Source organism: Equus asinus, chromosome 1 (genome assembly GCF_041296235.1).
Source record: "Equus asinus isolate D_3611 breed Donkey chromosome 1, EquAss-T2T_v2, whole genome shotgun sequence".
Taxonomy (NCBI): domain Eukaryota; kingdom Metazoa; phylum Chordata; class Mammalia; order Perissodactyla; family Equidae; genus Equus; species Equus asinus.
The window spans coordinates 188,046,606-188,067,645 of record NC_091790.1 but is presented as its reverse complement, the minus strand read 5'-3'; the positions used below and the strand labels follow the sequence as shown (position 1 = coordinate 188,067,645).

The window sequence follows — 21,040 nt, the reverse complement described above, 5'->3', positions numbered from 1 at the left end:
ATCCCTAATTCCTGGCCAGATAGTTTTTCACTCTTCTGTTTGCCTTCCAATACCTTCAGGAAGGTTTTTCTTTCATTCTTTTTGGTCCAGCTTTTCTAGTTGTACTCAGCAGGAAGGCTAGTCCAAATTACCAAGTCTGCCTTTATTGGAAGTAGAAATTACCTTTCATAAATCTGAAGGTTCTTAATGTTACAGGGATGTTGATGATGCTCCAAAGGAGAGTTGCTGTTCTTGAACATAAAGGAGTACACCTGGCGGCCTGAACGCTTTCTCTCTTCCCTGCTAACCATTATCACCATAACGACAACTAACATTTGTTTTGTGGTCAATAATTTACAAAGAAATTTCATATGCATTTGATACAATAACATTGTAAGGTAGGTATTATTAGCTCCACTTTACAGAAGAGGAAATGACATGTCATAACAGATAAGCAACTCCTATAAGACTATCCAGTAGGTAGCAAGGCTGTCACATGAACCCTGAGTCAGTGCATTTCCTCTCAGGTCAAGGAACCAACAGCTAAATGTAGATAGAAGCAAGCACAGACTAAAAATACACACAGAATCAAACACACACATAAATATACACTTACCCAACTGGTTATGACATGTGTATACGTGACTACCATGGAATAAGACTGGTCTCCGTAAGACACACACAAAACTAGCCTTGTTATTTTGTAATCACATCTTGACAGACATATAGTTATAAACTATGCACAAAGAAAGAGTGGAACTTTAGAATAGAGGGATTAGACTGAAAGATCTTTTGTACACAATGAACTCGGGGTAGGTGTGAGTGGAGTAGAATGCAGTCTTTGACGAAAGTGGGAGGAGTGCTCCAGAGAAACAAAATCAAAAAAGCACTGACGATGGGAATTTCCACTTTGTCCATCACTGTCAAATGGCTGTCTTGATAGTTTCCAAAGGTAAATACGAACACTTGAAACCCATAGTTAAGATACCAAAAAAAGCCCCAAAATTTCTACTTTTTTTGGACAATGTAAGACACAGATTTTTGACAGAGGAAGCTGTAATTATTTTCTTCCATTCACTAAAAAGTTTCAAAACTACATGAAAATTTATGTTGGGAAAGTAAAATGAGGAAAGTAACATCTTCTCCTAAGGGTTGCAATGAGCAGTACGGGAGATAATTTACATGAAAGCCCTTTTCAGATGATAAATGCTGCACAAAGCCCATATAGGTTCTCTCACATAACATTGCACCATCTCACTAAGGCTTCTGTTGTGATGATCTTAAAAAGGTATGTTGCTCATTTTGCAGTATTATAACAGCTATGCAAAATGTTAATAACCTATGAAATATCATAAAATTTGATAAATAGTTTCAAAATAGCATTGAATTCATAATCTTTAAAAGGAAATGAGGCACCAAAAATAATCTTAGGCGAATTCAGCCTATATCCATGACAGTAGCAATTTAGTATTCCATTTGCACTAATTTTTTTTTTATTAATGTTATGATAGATTACAACCTTGTGAGATTTCAGTTGTACATTATTGTTAGTCATGTTATGGGTACACCTCTTCCCCCTTTGTGCCCTCCCCCCACCCCCCCCTTTTCCCTGGTAACCACCCATCAGATGTCCTTGTCAATATGTTAACTTCCACCTATGAGTGGAGTCATATAGAGTTCGTCTTTCTCTGACTGGCTTATTTCGCTTAACATAATACCCTCGAGGTCCATCCACATTGCTGCGAATGGGCCAATTTTGTCTTTTGTTATGGCTGAGTAGTATTCCATTGTGTATATATACCATATCTTCTTTATCCAATCATCAGTTTCTGGGCATGTAGGTTGGTTCCACATCTTGGCTATTGTAAATAATGCTGCGATGAACATAGGGGTGCAAGGGACTCTTGGCATTTCTGATTTCAGGTTCTTAGGATAGATACCCAGTAATGGGATGGCTGGGTCATAGGGTATTTCTATTTTTAACTTTTTGAGAAATCTCCATACCATTTTCCATAGTGGCTGTACCAGTTTGCATTCCCACCAACAGTGTATGAGGGTTCCTTTTTCTCCACAACCTCTCCAACATTTGTCGCTCTTGGTTTTGGATGTTTTTGCCAATCTAACGGGTGTAAGGTGATATCTTAGTGTAGTTTTGATTTGCATTTCTCTGATGATTAGCAATGATGAACATCTTTTCATGTGTCTATTGGCCATATTTATATCTTCTTTTGAGAAATGTCTGTTCATGTCCTCTGCCCATTTTTTGATCGGGTTGTTTGTTTTTTTGTTGTTAAGCCGTGTGAGTTCTTTGTATATTATGGAGATTAATCCTTTGTCGGATAGGTGGCTTGTAAATATTTTTTCCCAATTAGTGAGTTGTTTTTTTGTTTCAATCCTGTTTTCCCTTGCCTTGAAGAAGCTCTTTAGTCTGATGAAGTCCCATTTGTTTATTCTTTCTATTGTTTCCCTCAACTGAGGAGTTATAGTGTCCGAAAAGATTCTTTTGAAACTGATGTCAAAGAGTGTACTGCCTATATTCTCTTCTAGAAGACTTATTGTTTCCGGCCTAATCTTTAGGTCTTTGATCCATTTTGAGTTTATTTTGGTGTGTGGTGAAAAAGAATGGTCAATTTTCAATCTTTTGCATGTGGCTGTCCAGTTTTCCCAGCACCATTTGTTGAAGAGACTTTCTTTTCTCCATTGTAGGCCCTCTGCTCCTTTGTCGAAGATTAGCTGTCCATAGATGTGTGGTTTTATCTCTGGGCTTTCAATTCTGTTCCATTGATCTGTGGACCTGTTTTTGTACCAGTACCATGCTGTTTTGATCACTGTAGCTTTGTAGTATGTTTTGAAATTGGGGATTGTGATTCTGCCGGCTTTGTTTTTCTTGCTCAGGATTGCTTTAGCAATTCGTGGTCTTTTCTTGCCCCATATGAATTTTAGGATTCTTTGTTCAATTTCTGTGAAGAATGTTCTTGGGATTCTGATTGGGATAGCATTGAATCTGTAGATTGCTTTAGGTAGTATGGACATTTTAACTATGTTTATTCTTCCAATCCATGTGCATGGAATGTCTTTCCATCTCTTTATGTCGTCGTCAATTTCTTTCAAGAAAGTCTTGTAGTTTTCATTGTATAGATCCTTCACTTCCTTGGTTAAGTTTATCCCAAGGTATTTTATTCTTTTCGTTGCAATTGTGAATGGTATTGAGTTCTTGAGTTCTTTTTCTGTTAGTTCATTGTTAGTGTATAGAAATGCTACTGATTTATGTATGTTGATTTTATACCCTGCTACTTTGCTGTAGTTGTTGATTATTTCTAATAGTTTTTCTATGGATTCTTTGGGGTTTTCTATATATAAGATCATGTCGTCTGCAAACAGCGAGAGTTTTACTTCTTCATTACCTATTTGGATTCCTTTTATTTCTTTTTCCTGCTGAATTGCTCTGGCCAAAACCTCCAGTACTATGTTGAATAGGAGTGGTGAAAGTGGGCACCCTTGTCTTGTTCCTGTCCTCAGAGGGATGGCTTTCAGTTTTTGTCCATTGAGTATGATGTTGGCTCTGGGTTTGTCATATATGGCCTTTATTATGTTGAGGTACTTTCCTTCTATACCCATTTTATTGAGGGTTTTTATCATAAATGGGTGTTGGATCTTGTTGAATGCTTTCTCTGCATCTATTGAGATGATCATGTGGTTTTTGTTTTTCATTTTGTTGATGTAGTGTATCATGTTGATTGACTTGCGGATGTTGAACCATCCCTGTATCCCTGGTATAAATCCCACTTGATCCTGGTGTATAATCTTTTTGATGTATTGCTGTATTCCATTTGCCAGAATTTTGTTGAGGATTTTTGCATCTATGTTCATCAGTGATATCAGCCTGTAGTTCTCCTTCTTTGTGTTGTCCTTGTCAGGTTTGGGGATCATAGTGATGTTGGCTTCATAGAATGTGTTAGGGAGTACTCCATCTTCCTCAATTTTCTGGAATAGTTTGAGAAGAATAGGTATTAAGTCTTCTTTGAATGTTTGGTAGAATTCTCCAGAGAAGCCGTCTGGTCCTGGACTCTTATTTTTGGGGAGGTTTTTGATTACCGTTTCTATTTCCTTACTTGTGATTGGCCTATTCAGATTCTCCATTTCTTCCTGATTCAGTTTGGGGAGGTTGTAGGAGTCTAGGAAGTTGTCCATTTCTTCCAGGTTGTTCAATTTGTTGGCATATAGTTTTTCATAGTATTCTCTTATGATCCCTTGTATTTCATTGGTATCTGTTGCGATTTCTCCTCTCTCATTCCTAATTTTATTTATTTGAGATTTCTCTCTTCTTTTCTTGGTGAGTCTGGCTAAAGGTTTGTCGATTTTGTTAATTTTTTCGAAGCACCAACTCTTTGTTTCATTGATCCTTTCTACTGTCATTTTTATTTCAATATCGTTTATTTCTGCTCTTATTTTTATTATTTCCCTCCTTCTACTGACTCTGGGCTTTGTTTGTTCTTCTTTTTCTAGTTCTGTTAGGTGTCGTTTGAGGTTGCTTATGTGAGCTTTTTATTGTTTAGTGAGGTGAGCCTGTATTGTGATGAATTTCCCTCTTAGGACTGCTTTTGCTGCATCCCAAATGATTTGGTATGTTGTGTTCTCATTTTCATTTGTCCCCAGATAATATCTGATTTCTTCTTTAATTTCTTCAATAATCCATTGTTTGTTCAGAAGCATGTTGTTTAGTCTCCACATTTTTGCACCTTTCTCTGCTTCTTTTTTGTAGTTGATTTCTAGTTTCATAGCATTATGATCAGAAAAGATACTTGATATTATTTCAACTCTCTTGTATTTATTGATGTTTGCTTTGTTTCCCAAAATATGGTCAATCCTTGAGAATGTTCCATGTGCACTTGAGAAGAATGTGTAACCTGCTGTTTTTGGATGAAGTGTTCTATATATATCTATTAAGTCCATCTGGTCTAATTTTTCATTTAATTCTATTACTTCCTTGTTGATTTTCTGTCTGGATGTTCTGTCCATTGGTGTTAATGGTGTGTTGAGGTCCCCTACTATTATTGTATTGTTGCTGATGTCTTCTTTTAGTTCTATTAAGAGTTGCTTTACAAATTTTGGTGCTCCTGTGTTGGGTGCATATATATTTATAAGTGTTATGTCTTCTTGGTGGAGAGTCCCTTTTATCATTATATACTGTCCCTCTTTGTCTTTCTTTATCTGTTTTGCTTTGAAGTCTACCTTGTCTGATATTAGAATAGCGACACCTGCTTTCTTTTGTTCATTATTAGCTTGGAGTATTGTTCTCCATCCCTTCACTCTGAGTCTGTGTTTGTCTTTGGGGCTGAGGTGTGTTTCCTGGAGGCAGCATATTGTTGGGTCTTGTTCTTTGATCCATCCTGCCACTCTGTGTCTTTTGATTGGGGAGTTCAATCCATTTACATTTAGAGTGATCATTGAGATGTGGGGGCCTACCACTACCATTTTATGTCTTGTTTTCCAGTTTTCTTCAATTTCCTTTGTTTCTCGTCCCATGGTTTAGTCTGTTCTGATGAAGAGCTGCTACTCTCTGTTGTTGTCCTTCTACTTATCTCCTCTGCTCTTGGTTTTGTAGCCCCTTTCCCTTTTTTTGATTTTTCAGGAATGAGGGTTTTCCTGAGGATTTCCTGAAGAGGAGGTTTTGTGGCAATGAACTCCCTTAATTTTTGTTTATCTGGGAAAGTTTTTATTTCTCCATCATATTTGAAGGATATTTTCGCTGGGTAGAGAATTCTCGGCTGTAGGTTTTTGTCCTTCAGATTTTTGGATATATCATTCCACTCTCTTCTAGCCTGTAAAGTTTCTGCTGAGAAATCTGCTGATAGCCTGATGGGGGTTCCTTTGTAGGTTAGTTTCTTTTGCCTGGCTGTCCTTAGTATTTTCTCCTTGTCGTTGACTTTTGCTAGCTTCACTACTATATGCCGTGGGGTTGGTCTTCTTGCATTGATAAAGTTTGGAGATCTATTGGCTTCTGTCACCTGAAGATCCATCTCTCTCACCAGATTTGGGAAGTTCTCAGCCATTATTTCTTTGAATAGGCTTTCTGCCCCTTTCTCCTTCTCTTCTCCCTCTGGTATACCTATAATCCTTACGTTGCATCTCCTAATTGTGTCTGATAATTCTCGGAGAGTTTCTTCATTTCTTTTTAGTCTTACTTCTCTCTCCTCCTCTGCCTGTAGCATTTCTATATTCCCATCTTCCAAATTGCTAATTTTTTCCTCCACATTATCGGCCCTACTGTTCAGTGCATCTAGATTTTTCTTAATCTCCTCTATTGTGTTCTTCATTTCCAGTATTTCTGTTTGGTTCTTCTTTATTGTATCAAACTTTTTGTGACATAGCTCCTGAACTCATTGAGTTGTCTATCTGAATTCTCTCTTAACTCATTAAGTATTTTAATGATGGCTGTTTTGAAGTCATCGTCATTTAGGTTATGTATTTCATTTTCTTTGGGATTGTTGTCTGTGTATTTGTTGTTTTCCTTCTGTTCTGGGAATTTTTTAATGTATTTTTTCATATTGCTTGATGTTGCAGATTTGTGCCTCCACATAGAGATAGAGATTAGTTGCTCCTTCCACTTGTTTCTGCTGGTGTGGTGGGGGAGCAGCTGTTTATACTGCACCAACCAGGAACCCTATCCGCAGTTGCTAACTGGGCCTGGGCCCCTCCTCGTAGTCACAGTGGTCCTTTGGATTCCCTATTCTGCCATGGGGGCCGTCACGGGGGGGGGGAGGTGGGCGGGCTTCAGGCTGCTGGTGCCTACTGTTGCAGCCCACCTAGATGTGCTCCCTCCTTGGGGTCTGCAATGGTGTTATGGGCTTTTCCAGCAGCCAGGGGTAGGATCACTTATATTTGCCGCTCCGTCACTGTCGGCACCCACAAAATCTCACTTGTCCACTATGGGGCGCAGCAGAGCTATTGGCATCTTCTACAGTCTGTGGTTAGCTCACCTAGCTATGCTACTTTTGTCCCGGGGTCCTCCAGCCTTGTGGCTGCCAGATGGGTGCTCTCTACTAGTGCTGCCATTTGCACTAATTTTTGAAGAGTGAGTCTGCTCTATATACCACAGCCTGAGACGTTTCGTCTGACATAACCTGTCTGATTCTTTTGAGCACCAACTATGGTTCTGACTTTAGAAGATGATCTGATTATCTGCTTGGAACAGCCTAGCCTTAAGGAAACACAACCAGGGAGTTGACAACCAAAACAAAATTTCTGTTGCTTTTGTGGCAACTGCAATTGCAGTGATTTTGGTCTCTTTGTATTCCCAGATCATCACATAAAAATCATTACAAATGGAAAATGAGCACAACCTAACTTGAAGGCAGTGCAAATTCTGAATTCAGTACTCCTGGACACGCTGATTTCTCTGAGTTCTCAGAGAACCGATTTGGGACTAAGCTTTATGACTGATTAAACAGTGCTGAGCTATAAAACAGGGACTCACTTTGAAGGCTCAGTACAAGAATACTCAAAACTACGTCACAACAACAAGGGAAATTTTCCCTTGAAATACATACTTTACAGCATTAATTCTATGGTAGTGCTTTTCTATTCTTGCTAACTGGAAGAGCTGAGTGTCAGAGTTTTGACAAAGAGCCTGGGGAAAGGTACTCACAAAATCTACACTGGATATTCTATTTTTAGAACCTATGACTATTCTATTAGAGGTGTAGAAAGGCGCAAAACAAATTGTCTTCAGCTGACACTAGTGAGAGAATAGTTTTGGGGAAACTTATTAATCTCAAAATATTAAATCCCTTTTTTGTCTGACGCTGTAAGGCTCCTTTGCAGCTTCCCCCTTCTGCCCCTCCTTACCACTGGTGTTTTTCTGGCTGCAAGTTTGGCCCATAATTCCACAAAGTAGTTTCTGTCTGTAGGATCCAGGAAATCCCATAAATTTGAAGTAGTAGGTTTCCTAGGAGACTCTCCATATTTCAGCTGAGGTGTCTTAATATCTGGTAGGGGAAAAAAAAAGTTTAAAATAAAAGGCATAAAATAGGATAAGGGGACTTTCTGAAGAGAGAAATGTTTCCTATCTGGATTTGCCCAAGCACAACAAACTGTATAAAGTATGTGCGTTTCAACTTGAAAGTAAGGTAAAACCCTGTCTTAGAAAAAGATAATAATAATTACTGTTGACTTTGCCTGGGCACGGAGTCTCACCTGGACTAGAGGTGGAAACACCCACAGGAAATCAGACCTCTTATCTTGTGCTGTGTGCTGGTATGGAAACTGAACTTGAACTCACACCCAATTGTGTGGCAATCCCGAGCCGATAAAACAAGGTAAAGGCCATTGCAGATGAGTAAAAGTATTTAATCACGGTAGGGAAGTCTAAAATTCCACAACCCAGCACCTGTCTTGAGAGAGGGGAGAGACTCAGAAGACACAACAAATGGGCAAACCCATACCCAAGGAACCCCAGGTGAGAGAGAACTCTGAAAAGGAACATTAGAGTAACTGTGTTTATAACAATCACAGTGATAATAGGAGACAATTGTACGTGGAAACGTTCTCTGTGAAATCTTCGTGATGGGAAAGCCATTCAACCCATCTTTGCTGAGCATCTACTATGTGCCAGACAGTGCTCTGGATGGCAGGGATAGAGCAGTAAATAAAATGTCCTTGACCTGTGGGAATTACACTCTCATGTTGGAGACAAACAACACGTCAGATAATGTCAGGTAGTGACAAGTGTGACAAAGAACCAGAAAGCTGGATAAGGGGACAGAGTGAGAGAAGGCATGACGGTCAAAGGAAGTCCTCTCTAAGGTGATGACATCTAGACAGTGACCTGAAGTCACGAAGAAGAAAGGCATTCAAATAACTGGAGCAAGAGTATATGAGGCAGAGAGAGTGGCTATGTGTAAGGACCCAGGAACATGCTTAAGACAGCTGAATTACAGTAAAGAATTCAGCATGGGTAAGCAAGGGGAAAAATGAGATGGAGCGGATGAATCCCTGTGATCATTTTTTTAAAAAACACTTGTCCATTTGATGGAACCCTAAGAGCAGAGCATTGTGAAAAAGACCAGATGAATTTGAAAAAAGTCAAGTAAGATAAAATTGGAAGAAACAGAAGCTATATTCATTGAAATAATTCCAATAGAAATGACCCATACGTCTAAAAGCTTATTCAAAACATAGTATTTGTGTTGGGGTTCCTTTTTCTAGCTTTCTGAGACAGGCCATTTGTACTGTGCTGTAAATAAGCCAAGTTCAATCTGATGATACAACGCAGCTGTAATTCCAACAATGTAAGGTCTTAATGATTTCTCAGCAGCAAAATATGTTGGGTAAAGATAACATGTTTAGATTACTATTAAACTACATCGTAATGCCACCACCATAATGACTTGGACTCCTGTAATAAAGAATTTCATACACTTCTTAATATAGTTTCTAATGTTTTAATACATCAATGTACAAGAGATCGCATTTCTCAATTTTTAAAAAAAACATAATTACCAATCTTACAATACCCTGCAACAAAGTTTCTTAATGTGGCCTTATTCGAAGTATCTAAATTAAAGTCAACCTTGAGGCAACATTAAAAATATATACATAAATTACTTTACAGTCCACAAAAAGTACCAAGTGCTTCAGTACATAGGCTAAATTTATTTAAACATAAATGAAACATAAATGAATTTAATGATGCATGACGGATTTTAAAGTTATTTTATGGATTAGTATCATTACCCAATGCAGGAAAATATAAATGAAATATCTGCAACAATGGGAACTACATCTCAAATTAATTCTAAATAGCTTAGACCTTTTCTTTCGACTTATATCCCTTTGCAGTCAAGTGAATTAAAGTAATATCTGTATAAAACACTTTTAAAAAATGAGCATAGACTTCAACCTAAATAACAAATGCAGTAGAGGCCAGGTACCTGAGAATAAAACATTTGTATGTATATTAAATATCATATCATCACACACACTAAACAGGGCCTTTTACTGTATAAAAGAAAGGAGAAAGTAAAAAAATGTGGATGATCTGATATTACAGGCACATAGCCATGTCAATAACTAGTAATAAAATTAGAATTTGGGGGTCAGACTGTGAAAATTTTGAAAAATGAAAATCCCTAGATCAATAACGAATTTTTCTACATTGAAGAGATTACTTTTATAGCAAAGCAACTAAATCATCCTATTGTCCAAAAACATGAGACTGAACACTTCTAAATATAAATTTTTTAACATTTAAATAAAACGTTGCAAAAAAAATGAATCAGTACTAGAGTCTGCCTCTCCTTAAAAACACTAGGAAAGGTAGGACGGGGAAACAGGCTTTCATTTTCAGACCAAAGTTCTCAGTGAGCCAGATGGTTTCAGGATCATTCAGTGTTTTCTCACTCAAATGGGGCTTTAAAAAAATGCTTATTTGGGTAATAGTGAGGTTGTTTTAACTAACAAGAGTAATTTATACCTACCATAATTAAATATATATAAAATGTAAATACCTATAAAATCCCTGTAAACGTCTCAATAACCATAAAAAGGGCCCAAAACAAATTAAAGCACAATAATCCACTATACAATTTAAAATATTTATTTAGTTTTAATAGGACAGTTACACAATTTGTAGTGGAAAATTAAGGGAAAAGCTCAGTTCATATCACAAAATTGAGTGTGCCAAAAGAAGCTATTTTTCCAGGACAGAATTAAATCTTAAAAGTCTTGTCTATCCGTGCTTCTAAGAAAGGAATAATAGCAACTAGAAAAATAATCATTTTACATAATATCCATAATAATTTTCCACAGACAAATAAGCTTTTATAGTAGAAAGCTACCACATAAGTCCAAGGAACCATAGTAATAATGTTCATGTTATAGATGGTAAAATGAACACCCTCCCTATACTAGCCTAACAAGAAAGTGCTATATTCTCGAGTGTCCAATCAAAGGAATAATCAGGTGTTTAAACAGGGAACAGATTCTACAACAAGACAAAGGAAACCATGCAAATGCGTATTCTCACACAGAGAGAGTGAGGTACAAGAAATATTTCTTTCCACTGAACTTCATACTTTGAAATGTCCTCAGTAGAGTTGAACTAATGGGCTTAATATTCGGGCACTGTATTCAGAATCTCCTAATTAAAACATATAACAATAGTGCCCCGAATTTCATTTTCTTTTAATGGATGAATTTATCATGAAGTAGTTCATTGACACTTTGAAGGACAAAAGATACAGGGCAGGTAAATTTCAAGAGTGGAAACTTCATACATAAGATCTGCATGTGTACAGAATTTGGGAGAGGGAGAGAAGAAAAGGGTAGCAATGATCGACAGGAAATGGGATAGAAAGCTTCAGGAAATTAAAACTTTCCTCTCCTTTGAGCAATACATTTGAGAACTAGATTTTTGATGTGATTTCCACCCAACTCTACACCCCCATCTCTGGTAAGTGTGGTCTTTTCTTGTCAAGGGCTCATCTTTCAAGAACAACTTTTCAAAGATGTTGTTTTGTTGGTCACTTCCTCTAACAAAGATATTTTTTGTCTTTCTTCACTTTGCTTTTCTATCTTTGTCCTTGGAAACAGGGTCTTTAGATCTGGTAGCTCGTAAAAGCCAGTCTTTCTCTCAACCAGCCACAAAGAGAAAGAAAAATGCACAATATCGGGTAGTTTATTCCTGAGTCAAGTAACTTGACAGCATTTACCACCTAGCCAATCTGAAACACAGAATATAAATGCCTTTAATTTTATCAACAATGAAATGGTAATAGTAAAAATAATAGGTAACGTTTATTGAATATATACCATGTGCCAGGTGCTATTACAAGTCTTTAACTGTGTGTCACAGGAAAATTTCATCATAACCTCAGAGCTGATGTTTCCCCACTCACTTCTCCACGCTGCAATGCTGCAGGTGAATGCCCAGGAAAGAATCTCTTGATCTCTGTAATATTTTGCTGAACCACAATTTCTTTCCAATATTATTCTAATTCTGTTTAAGCTCCTTAATTCAATCAAGGTTGTCAACATTTTAAAAAGGATTTTTAGAGGAGATCATTCCATTTGCCAAATATTTCCATCTAGTTTAAACAGTGTTATCCTATTCCAATTAAGGATAAAATGCTATTTTTAAAAATGTTTTTGCTGCTTACACGTTAATACTAACAAACACTCATATGGGCGCTTACTGTGTGCCAGACATCTTTCTGGGTCTTCTTCAATATATTAACTCAACTAACTAATCCTCACAATAAGCTTGAAATGGCTACTATTATTATCTCTATTTCATGCATGAGAACTTTTAACTTTGTAACTTGCCCAAGGTCACACAACTAGATCACAATGGAACTGGAATTTCCTATGATTATTTTGACTTTTAGTCTTATTTGAAATCATGAATTTCTAAGTTTACAATCTTTTAAAAAAAAGGTCATTATCTTTGATGATTACGACAGCACTCTCATAATCACATTTAAGATTAAAGATTTGGTCTTCTAACATTATTTGTCTATCATCAACACAAAGAAACAGTTAGGCTCTTCTTACTCTCGTCTCTGAAAGTCTGATCAATAAAGGAAAGTGACTTCTAGAATTATGTTTTTCAAATTGAACTAAGCAATTAATTAAATTCATTTATGAATATCCTGTGCTAGACACTGTATAAATAGTGCAATTATCTGAAGTAGAATTTGAAGGATCTTTTAGGGTAACAAGATGATCTTCAGTGTTGTCATGGAGCAAAAGGAAAGGAACTCAACAAAGTACTTGGCGGCAAAAAATCTATTGATCAAGATTGTTTTGAAGTCGGTATTTTGAGCTCTACAAAAGAACTTATTACTATGCATGTGAATTTTGGATATATTTTATCTGAAGTCCTAACATTGACAAAGAGCATAACTGCCAATACACTGGATCCTTGCTATTGTCCCAGAAAAGAATTCAGCATAAATCCTGCCAACTTGTCCCACCGCCCTTGAAGGCAACTAGAGCAGGGAAGCCACTGGTCGACAGGCTTCTAAGAACAGCACCATAGCAAAGCTCAAGAGCACTCAGTCCAGGGTTTTTGAAACTGCAGGCTGTGAATTAAATTGTGAAATCAATTTAATAGGTCACGACCAGCACTTAAAAAAAATCAAGATTGAGTAGAATAGAAAAGATCACAGCAGATCATGATAGTGAAGTTGTTTTATGATACTTGTTTCCTACGAGTGTGTAGTGTAGGTCACAATATTGTAAAAGATATTCCTAGCTATGGATCTTGGACCAAAAAATTTGAAAGCTACTGATCTAATGAGCATACTAACTGTGTGCAATTTTCTAGTACTAAGCACTATATTTATAAAACAGACTGCTGGATTCTTCACAGCTAGCAAGCAGAGCCAGGTGTCGTAAATGGATCATAGAGCATAAAAGGAAACTTAAATTCCCTCAAGTTCAACTGATCACCCCACACATGTAGACCTGTAAGATTCCTATCACAGAGTATCTAAGTTCTGGAAAAATCCTGTTTGCTCCTCTGCAAATGACTTCTAACTCTCAGAAAGTTCTTCATTATGTCAAATCAAAATAGAACATAAGGTTGCTGCTTTCACATGACAGCTTTTCAAGTATGTGAATTTAATTTTATATAACTTTTTCTGAATAAACAGGTTCACGGTAGAAAATTTAGAAAAAACTAAAAAGCGTAAATGAGAAAGTAAAAATTACCTATAATCTAACAACCCAGAGCTAACAACAGAACCATGCTGGATATACCTCCTTAACCTGCTTTCTCCTTAACATGCAACAAATGTTTTCCTCTCCCACATATTCTTCTAAAACACGACTATAATAGCAACATGGAATTCTAGCATGTGGCTGTAGCATATATAACCTTTCTTCCACAACTTATTTTTAAAATCCCATTAGGTGGCTAGATTATTTCCAGATTTTATTATAATAACATTAATATGAACATCTTGTACATAAATTATTTCCTTATGATAATTCTTGGATTAGAATACTAGGTTAAAAATATGCAAAGTTTTAAGGCTTTGATAGATATCTGTAAAACTATCCCCAGAAAAGTTGTACCAATTTACTTTCTGATGACACAGAAAGTGTATTTACCCTTAGCCTCACCAAGAAGAGGCATTAATTTGTTTTCCATCTTTGCCAGTTTGGTGCCCCAAAAGAGTCTATTCTCTTTTAACTTAAGTGAGGTTAAATACTTTTTGACATATTTATTGGCCATTTTTATTTCTTCTTTTGTGAATTACCCAATCATGCCCTTTGTCAAACTATCTTTTAGGCTCTAAAATAATTGATTCAGCTCTTTAAATATTTGAAGAAGGCTCTCATGCCCAGTGGAACTATTATCTTTGTTGATCTGAATACTATGCGCCAGACTTCTACTAAAAAGCTGAAAATTGTATTACCTAGTAGAGTGACTAAAGTCCACAATGGGTTTTTTCTTCCTCGTAAAGATCAGTTTGCTGAGAAACAAACCAAATGGTAGCTATATGAACTTTGTTTGCAAATGCAGATGGAAAATGACAATTTTTAAATATTTATATTATACAATTAAAAAGTAGAAGTTTCCCTCATACCAAGAAAATCAATAATAGCAATAAAAACCTCTCTCACTAGAGAGGAGTTGATGATCTTTTTAATCCTTTCCTCGGACCACGGACAAAACATTGTGCAGTTGCACTGAATCTGAGACATTTATACCACCAAAACAAAAACACAAACACAGACCAACACCTTACCATCATGGACCCCAGAGAAAGGAGCCAGAGCTTCCTTCAAGGCAAATGGATGGATATTTGGCTTCTCACTTCCTATATGAACCCTAATGAAAACGCACCCCCGAATGCTTTAAGGAGCCTCAGAACAAGTTGGTCAAGGAGGAAACCAAGTAAATTTCTAAAGTTCTTCACCTATCTGAAGGATGGCACCTCTAAAATGCCCCATACACAGCTCATATAAAACAGGTGGTTATCCTTATTTTCTTCCCCTCTTTCACAGTCTGCCTTCTCCCACATCCAATCCAAATATTTCTTGAATCTGTCCATTCCTGCCACAGTGTCTTACTTCAGGCGTTACCATCTTGTCAGGACTAAGGCAATAGTTTCCCAGCCATTCTTCCTGGCTCCTGTATTGCCCTCCTTAAATTTATCTCTATACTAATTCTAGACACACGCTTCTAAGACAAAAAAATTAACTATTCAATGGCTCCCCATTGTTAGAAGATCAAGTTTCCAAGTTCATTAGCATAGCACAAAAGGCCCTTTGGCTCTACATATGCCTACTGCTCTCCTGACATTTGAATCCTTAGAAGATGCTCTTGCCTCCATGGTTAGGCGTATGCTGTTCACTCTTCTAAGAAACCTTCCCTTCTCTCCCATCAGTCAGCTGACTAATCCTGCAAGCTTGATGACTTAGCTGAAGGGTGACTTCCTCTTGAAAATGTTTTCTGATCCAATTCTCACATTGCCAGCTGAATTCAGTGTCCTTCCTTGGTATCTTTTATGACATTCTAGAAAAGTTAACAAACGGGTTTTCTTATCTATTTGATGCTAAACATAGCCTAGCATTCTGTGGGGCCTCCATTTGTCCTAATCACATGGTGTTGTAATGACACCTCTCATCTGTCTCCCTTGAAGCATCCTCATCATCTTACTGTCTGGCAACTATCAAAGTCTGGCACATAGGAAGTGCTCAATTAATGTTTGTTGGATGACAAACTAACTAAATAAAAATAAATTATGATATGTTAAAAATTCACTTTACTACTTTCATCTTAGACAAAACAGATAAATTAGCAGGTAATTATTAGTATAACATAGTCTCTTCATTTACAAGAGGATTCCTGCATACTGACTCTTTAAAATATCAATTTCCTCTACGACACGCGAAATAACATTTGACATACAAACAATTTTGTGGACACATACCTTTCATGTATGATAAAACATATTTATATTGGCATTTGGCCATCAAGTTTTTAAGTACAGGATGCCAAATATAGCTTAGCATGCTGCTGTTTACACAGATGCACTCAATAAATATAACTTTTTAAGAGTCGAATCTTGGATTGGCTACTTTGCTCACAATTATTCTCTTTTCTGGGTATGCAGCCTCCATACACTCTAGGAGTAGGCCCAGTGGGTATGTCTATGTGACCCTGGCCCCCGGCCAGAGAAGACTGGTTTAAGAATGAGCATCTGACCCAAGCCAGGCCAAGCAGGGTCTTCCCCTGAATTTTTTTATCTTAGGATCAAGGAACATCCGAGTCAACCCCTTTCTAGTGGTGAGAGCTGCCAGATGTAAAGCCAGATGTAAAACTCGAGAGGAGTTGGTGACCATGTTCCCTGCCACATGTACAGAAACTGATACATGGTCATTTCTATCAAAGAGAACGAAGCCAACATGGAGAAAGAAACAGAGATGAGAAATGATGAGAGTCCTGGAGATGACAAGTATCCAGGAGATGACGACAGTCCGGGAGATGACGAGAATACTGGAGATGAAGAGAGTCCAGGTTATGTTCAATAACTGGTCCCCAATCTCTCGGAGGCTCTGCCTCACCTCTGCCCTCCCCATAGTTTAGCTGTGTGAGATATTTCACTTCCTCCGAATAGATTCACACAAGCTGGCTCAGGTTGGACTCCTGTCACTTGTCAGCAAAAGAATCCTGACAGTACAAATAGATAAATGAAAAACTGATTCACCTGAATGTTCCCCCCCACTAATTCGTTTAGCAAATTCAACCAGATGGTTTGGCATAATGAAGGCATGGGCTAATTTACATGAGGTTCCTATTCAGAGAGAAGGAAGGTATTCATTTTGACATATATTTAAAACAAAAGTAAGTTTCAGGCAACATACACCATCGCGAATCTGAAGTGTTCGATCAGTGTCACACGAACAAAGAACCTGTCCTCTTCCCTTCAGAAGGTTCTCACAAATTAACTGTGGGTTTGGAATCTCTGTGGGAGAGACCAAGCCCCAGAAACTGCAAAGGCTTCCTTTCTCAGGATTCTTTTAGCTTATGGACCCCTTGATAATGCAAGATAATGAGAGAATTTTCCAATCTAGAAGTGAATTTTCCTAATGAATAGAACAAAACTCAATAGCGTTGCTTCAGCCAGATTTGGAACTCATGGTGGAATCTGTGCGAATTTGAAGACAAAGACTTCTTGCTGATGCCAACCTTTAAGACTGGCTCTATCAGTTGGCAGAGGGGAAATTACTTTCTGATGCATCTCACTACAGGGGCTGTTCTTCCAGGCTGCAACGGCAAGACACAAAGGAGGCAGAGAAGTGCAAAGACTGGCGGCCTTCTAAGAACGGTGGCTGGACAGCGCTGGCAGACCCCTCCACCTGCGCGGACTTGGAGTTGCAGAGGGAAACTGATGTATAGACTCATAGTGCCCTGGCCATAGCTTTCCATTCTGTGACAGCACGGCTTCAGGGAGGCATAGACGTTAATGACCTGGGGACCCCAGGGATGGCTTAAACCTTGGTGCTCTGACTGCCCCTAGCCCGCAGTCTTCCTGTCCGACTGTCCTGCTCCTCAGCAGACACTTGATTCTGAGGTGTGGCAGGACTTTTGTCCTGTGGTACTCCCCCGTGTTTTGGGGTGTATTTCTCTTCGGTTTGCTGCCTGGAAGCATTGTCCCTTTGGACAGAGCTCTCTCTGATTTGACTGGTCCCTTTATGGACTTGCGTCTCTTTGACAGGCTGCTGGGTGGGGGCCACACCATCCCGCTCTGGGGGATCCAAAGCAGTCTCTCTCTTCTGAGACCTTCCCCGTTTGGGAACCTGTTCTCTTCTCCTTGGACGCTCCCCGAGAGCAGAACCATCCACTCCTGACTCTGCTGAGGCCTTTGCCCTCTGGAGAGGCCTCCTGTGCTGGGGTGGACCCTCTTGAGTTGGTTGATCACCACTGAGGGCAGTTTTATTTTCTTGAGATAATCCTCCAGAATTCTCTCTTTTCACAGATGGTCCTTTTTTGGACACAGCTACCTTTTGAGCCAGGTCATTTGAGGGGAGCTTGGTATGGGCCTTTTTCCTGGAATAATGTACTTTTTCCCTTTTCTCTTCCTGTACTTGGGGATCTTCAGGCAATGATTCAGTGTGGGGTGGTTCACGAACTTCTGGTGTATGGACTTTTCTCCTCTGGTTCCCCCCAGGGCTCTGAGGAGGGCTGGGGTTAGGGTGGTCAGGTACTTGTGGGGTGGTCAGCTTACTCTGGGCTTCCGGTCGCCAGGCTGTCTGATGACTTCCAGGAGGTGCCTTTTTCAGATGTGGTGGTCCTTTAGCTGTCTCTCTTTGAGAAGGGAGTTTTTTTTTTTTAGCCCCCACCTGCTGCACTGGCTCTTGGTTTTGGGGTGAGGGCTGCATATCTGGAATCTTCTTGCTAGAGGAGAGGTCTGCTTCTGGAGCTTGCCTTTCCTTTGCAGGCCTCGAATCATCATGAGCTGCCATGTTCTGAGGCAGCTGCTGCTTTGCAAAGGGAGTGGGAATGCGAGGGAGCCTGACTACCTGGGCCTCCTCTTCCTGGGGTGGAGCGGTGGCGGGTTGCGGTGCCTGCTCCTGGACGGGTGGACTGATTTGAGGGAGCTTCACCTCCCTGACTTTCTCCTCCTGGACTTGCTGAGGACTGTGGTCTGGACGGGAACTCAGATTCTGTGGTGGTTTGGACTGGGGAGGGCTGATGGGAGGAAGTCTACTGGGATCTCCGTCCTGAGCTGGCGGAGGCCTGGGAGAGGGAGTCATGATTTGACCCGAGGCCGTTCCTAGAGCCTCCTCCCTGCTGGGGGAGAGGAGTTTGGGTGTAGGCCTCCTACTCTGGAGGGGAGCGAGGATGCGAGGCTGGGGCAGCCTGGTGGGAGCCAGCCGGCTTCTGGGAAGCAAAGCCACTGCGTCTTCCTTGTCTTGGGTCTGTTTGGTATTTGTTGAGTCTTGGGGTTGTGGCAATTCTGGGTAAGGAGTGCCGACCCGGACAACTTCTGCTTTGGAGGTTCCCTCCTCCAGAGGTTGTTGAGACTCTCCCAGAGATGGTCCGAGGGCCTTGGCCCCATCAGGGTGAGAAGGATCTCTTGGAGGATCATGATGGGAACTGTAGGGTGGCAGATTGGCTGGCTCAGTTTCCTCACCCTGGGTTCTCTGGGGGCTGAGGGATGCTGGGCCAGGCCCCTGTGGAGGTTCAGATAGGGGAGGGTCCCTAGGGGTTACCTTGGCCTCCCCCGATTCCTCATCCTGGTCCGGCTGAGGGCTGTGGGCTGGAGGGGCATCAGGGTGCTGAGGAGGCCCTTGGGAAGGAGTGGCGGGAGGCTGCCCTACTTCACCTGCTTTCACCTCAGATGTCCGGGCCTCATTTTCAGGGAGATTTGTGGCTAATATTTTTGAAGGAAGATCTGATTGTTGAACATCCCCTTCTTTCTGGTTTGGGGATAAGTCTTGGGCCTGCTGGGGAATACCAAGTGCTGATGAACTGGGCTGGGGAGGAGGCTCAGCAGTGACATGGCTATTGGGAGAAAGCTCCTTTTGATGGGTTGCTCCCTCCTGAGTCAGCTCTTGATTCTGGGAGGGAGCTAGGTTCTGGTTTTCAGGGATCTTTGCATGAATCTGCATTCCAGAGAGATGCTCTGTTATCTGGCCATCTGCTTGCAGTTTTGCCAAGCGCCTCGGGGATGGAACCAGGTGTGCTGGAACCCCAGAGGGAGTCTTCTTGCTAGAGGGAGCTCCTGCTTTGATATAAAAAGAAGTTAGCTAAACACATCTTAACAAATACGATTATGTAGCTTTAGAAATTAATAACAAAAAATATCTTTCCTTTTGGGATACACATAGGCACTTAAAAAGAATAAAATTACACATATAGAAGAATTCAACTGTCCCTTCTCCTTGGGGATACTAAGTGCCCAGAATTCTCTTATTTAGTGGAACTTAGAACAATTTTATTCAACTGAAAACATGAACTTTAATGAATAAACATAAAGAGGCTTTTTCACAGAAGCAAAATTTATTTCCAGGTCTGATAGCGGCAAGAAAATATTCTAAGCAAATGAGATTTTAAATTTTCACCACCTTAGAGGTCAATGCTGCTTTAATGGTAGAAACTAGAAGATGGACATCTGAGCCAGGTGGAGTCCTGTCTGTTTCCTTGGTTAATGGCAGTCCTCTTAAAGAAGCTGTGAGCTCTGTGAGGAGTCATGTCAGTTTACCAATACCTGGCATTGGTAAATGGTGCACAGACCTTGGCGGGCACCCAAAAGATAAGTGATAAAGAAAAAAGGAAAGAACAGATCTATGGAATCATAAGGCACCACGGCTCCGAGAAGCTGCTCCCCAAAATCCATGATCCAAACTCCTATTCTCTCCCCCACTCCCAGGGTCACCCTTTTCCCTCCAAGTCTGCCCTGGCTTCAGAAATGGATCTCAGAGGCCACTAGCAAGGTTGATGTTGCAGAGAGGGATTGTTCCTTCAATCACCATGGGAGCAAGTTCTCAGAGTGAGTCTGTTCTCATGGACACAATCATCCCAGCGGGTACTTGTCTATGACAGAAGCCTTGATATACTCGGGTGGCCCAAATAGCATCTTAACCCAGTCCCAAGAACACGGCTCTGAAATGGTACTGGTCAGAGGCTCACGCCGCTCTGGAACAGCCTTGAAGAAACTAGTCTCAGCTCACTTTGGGGGAGGCCTGATACTCAGAGACTCCAAACCAAATCAGACCTTGGAGGTGATCCCAGAGTGCTCCATCCCCAGAAGCAAACCAGGCTCCTGGCCACCTCTGCTGTCACAAAGCAGGATGAGCTTGGACTACTCCAGGTTCTCATTGAAGCTCCTAGTCCAGGCATGTACCCTATGCATCCAGGCAATCCAGATGTCTCTGAGGAGGGCAGCGGAGGGGGTGGGAGGTTGAGGGGTGGGAAAGGGGGAACAAGGGAAAGATTGCCTCTTGGTGGGGCTTCTGAGGGGATGCCCTGTTCATCATTCTTATCTCCCTAGTTTATAACAGTTATAAATTAAAATATGAATTTAGCCCAGAAACAAGGTTA

General features: G+C 40.0%; 1 protein-coding gene across 5 annotated transcripts in view; it reads right to left on the bottom strand.

Annotated features, from left to right (window-relative positions):
* The window catches only part of LRGUK (leucine rich repeats and guanylate kinase domain containing), a 108,859-nt gene that overhangs the window by 22,456 nt on the left and 65,363 nt on the right, over positions 1–21,040 (bottom strand). For 2 of the 5 annotated variants that reach the window (XM_044745726.2, XM_070513748.1), the window contains one exon: positions 14,241–19,724. The exons of 1 other annotated variant lie outside the window; for it this stretch is intronic. In XM_044745726.2, the coding sequence (XP_044601661.1) occupies positions 17,485–19,724 (2,240 nt within the window). In that variant the 3' untranslated portion in view covers positions 14,241–17,484. Of the gene's footprint in view, positions 1–7,827; positions 7,968–14,240; positions 19,725–21,040 lie in introns of those variants that run through there. 2 more of the 5 variants (XM_014839393.3, XM_044745779.2) reach the window with 2 other exon arrangements.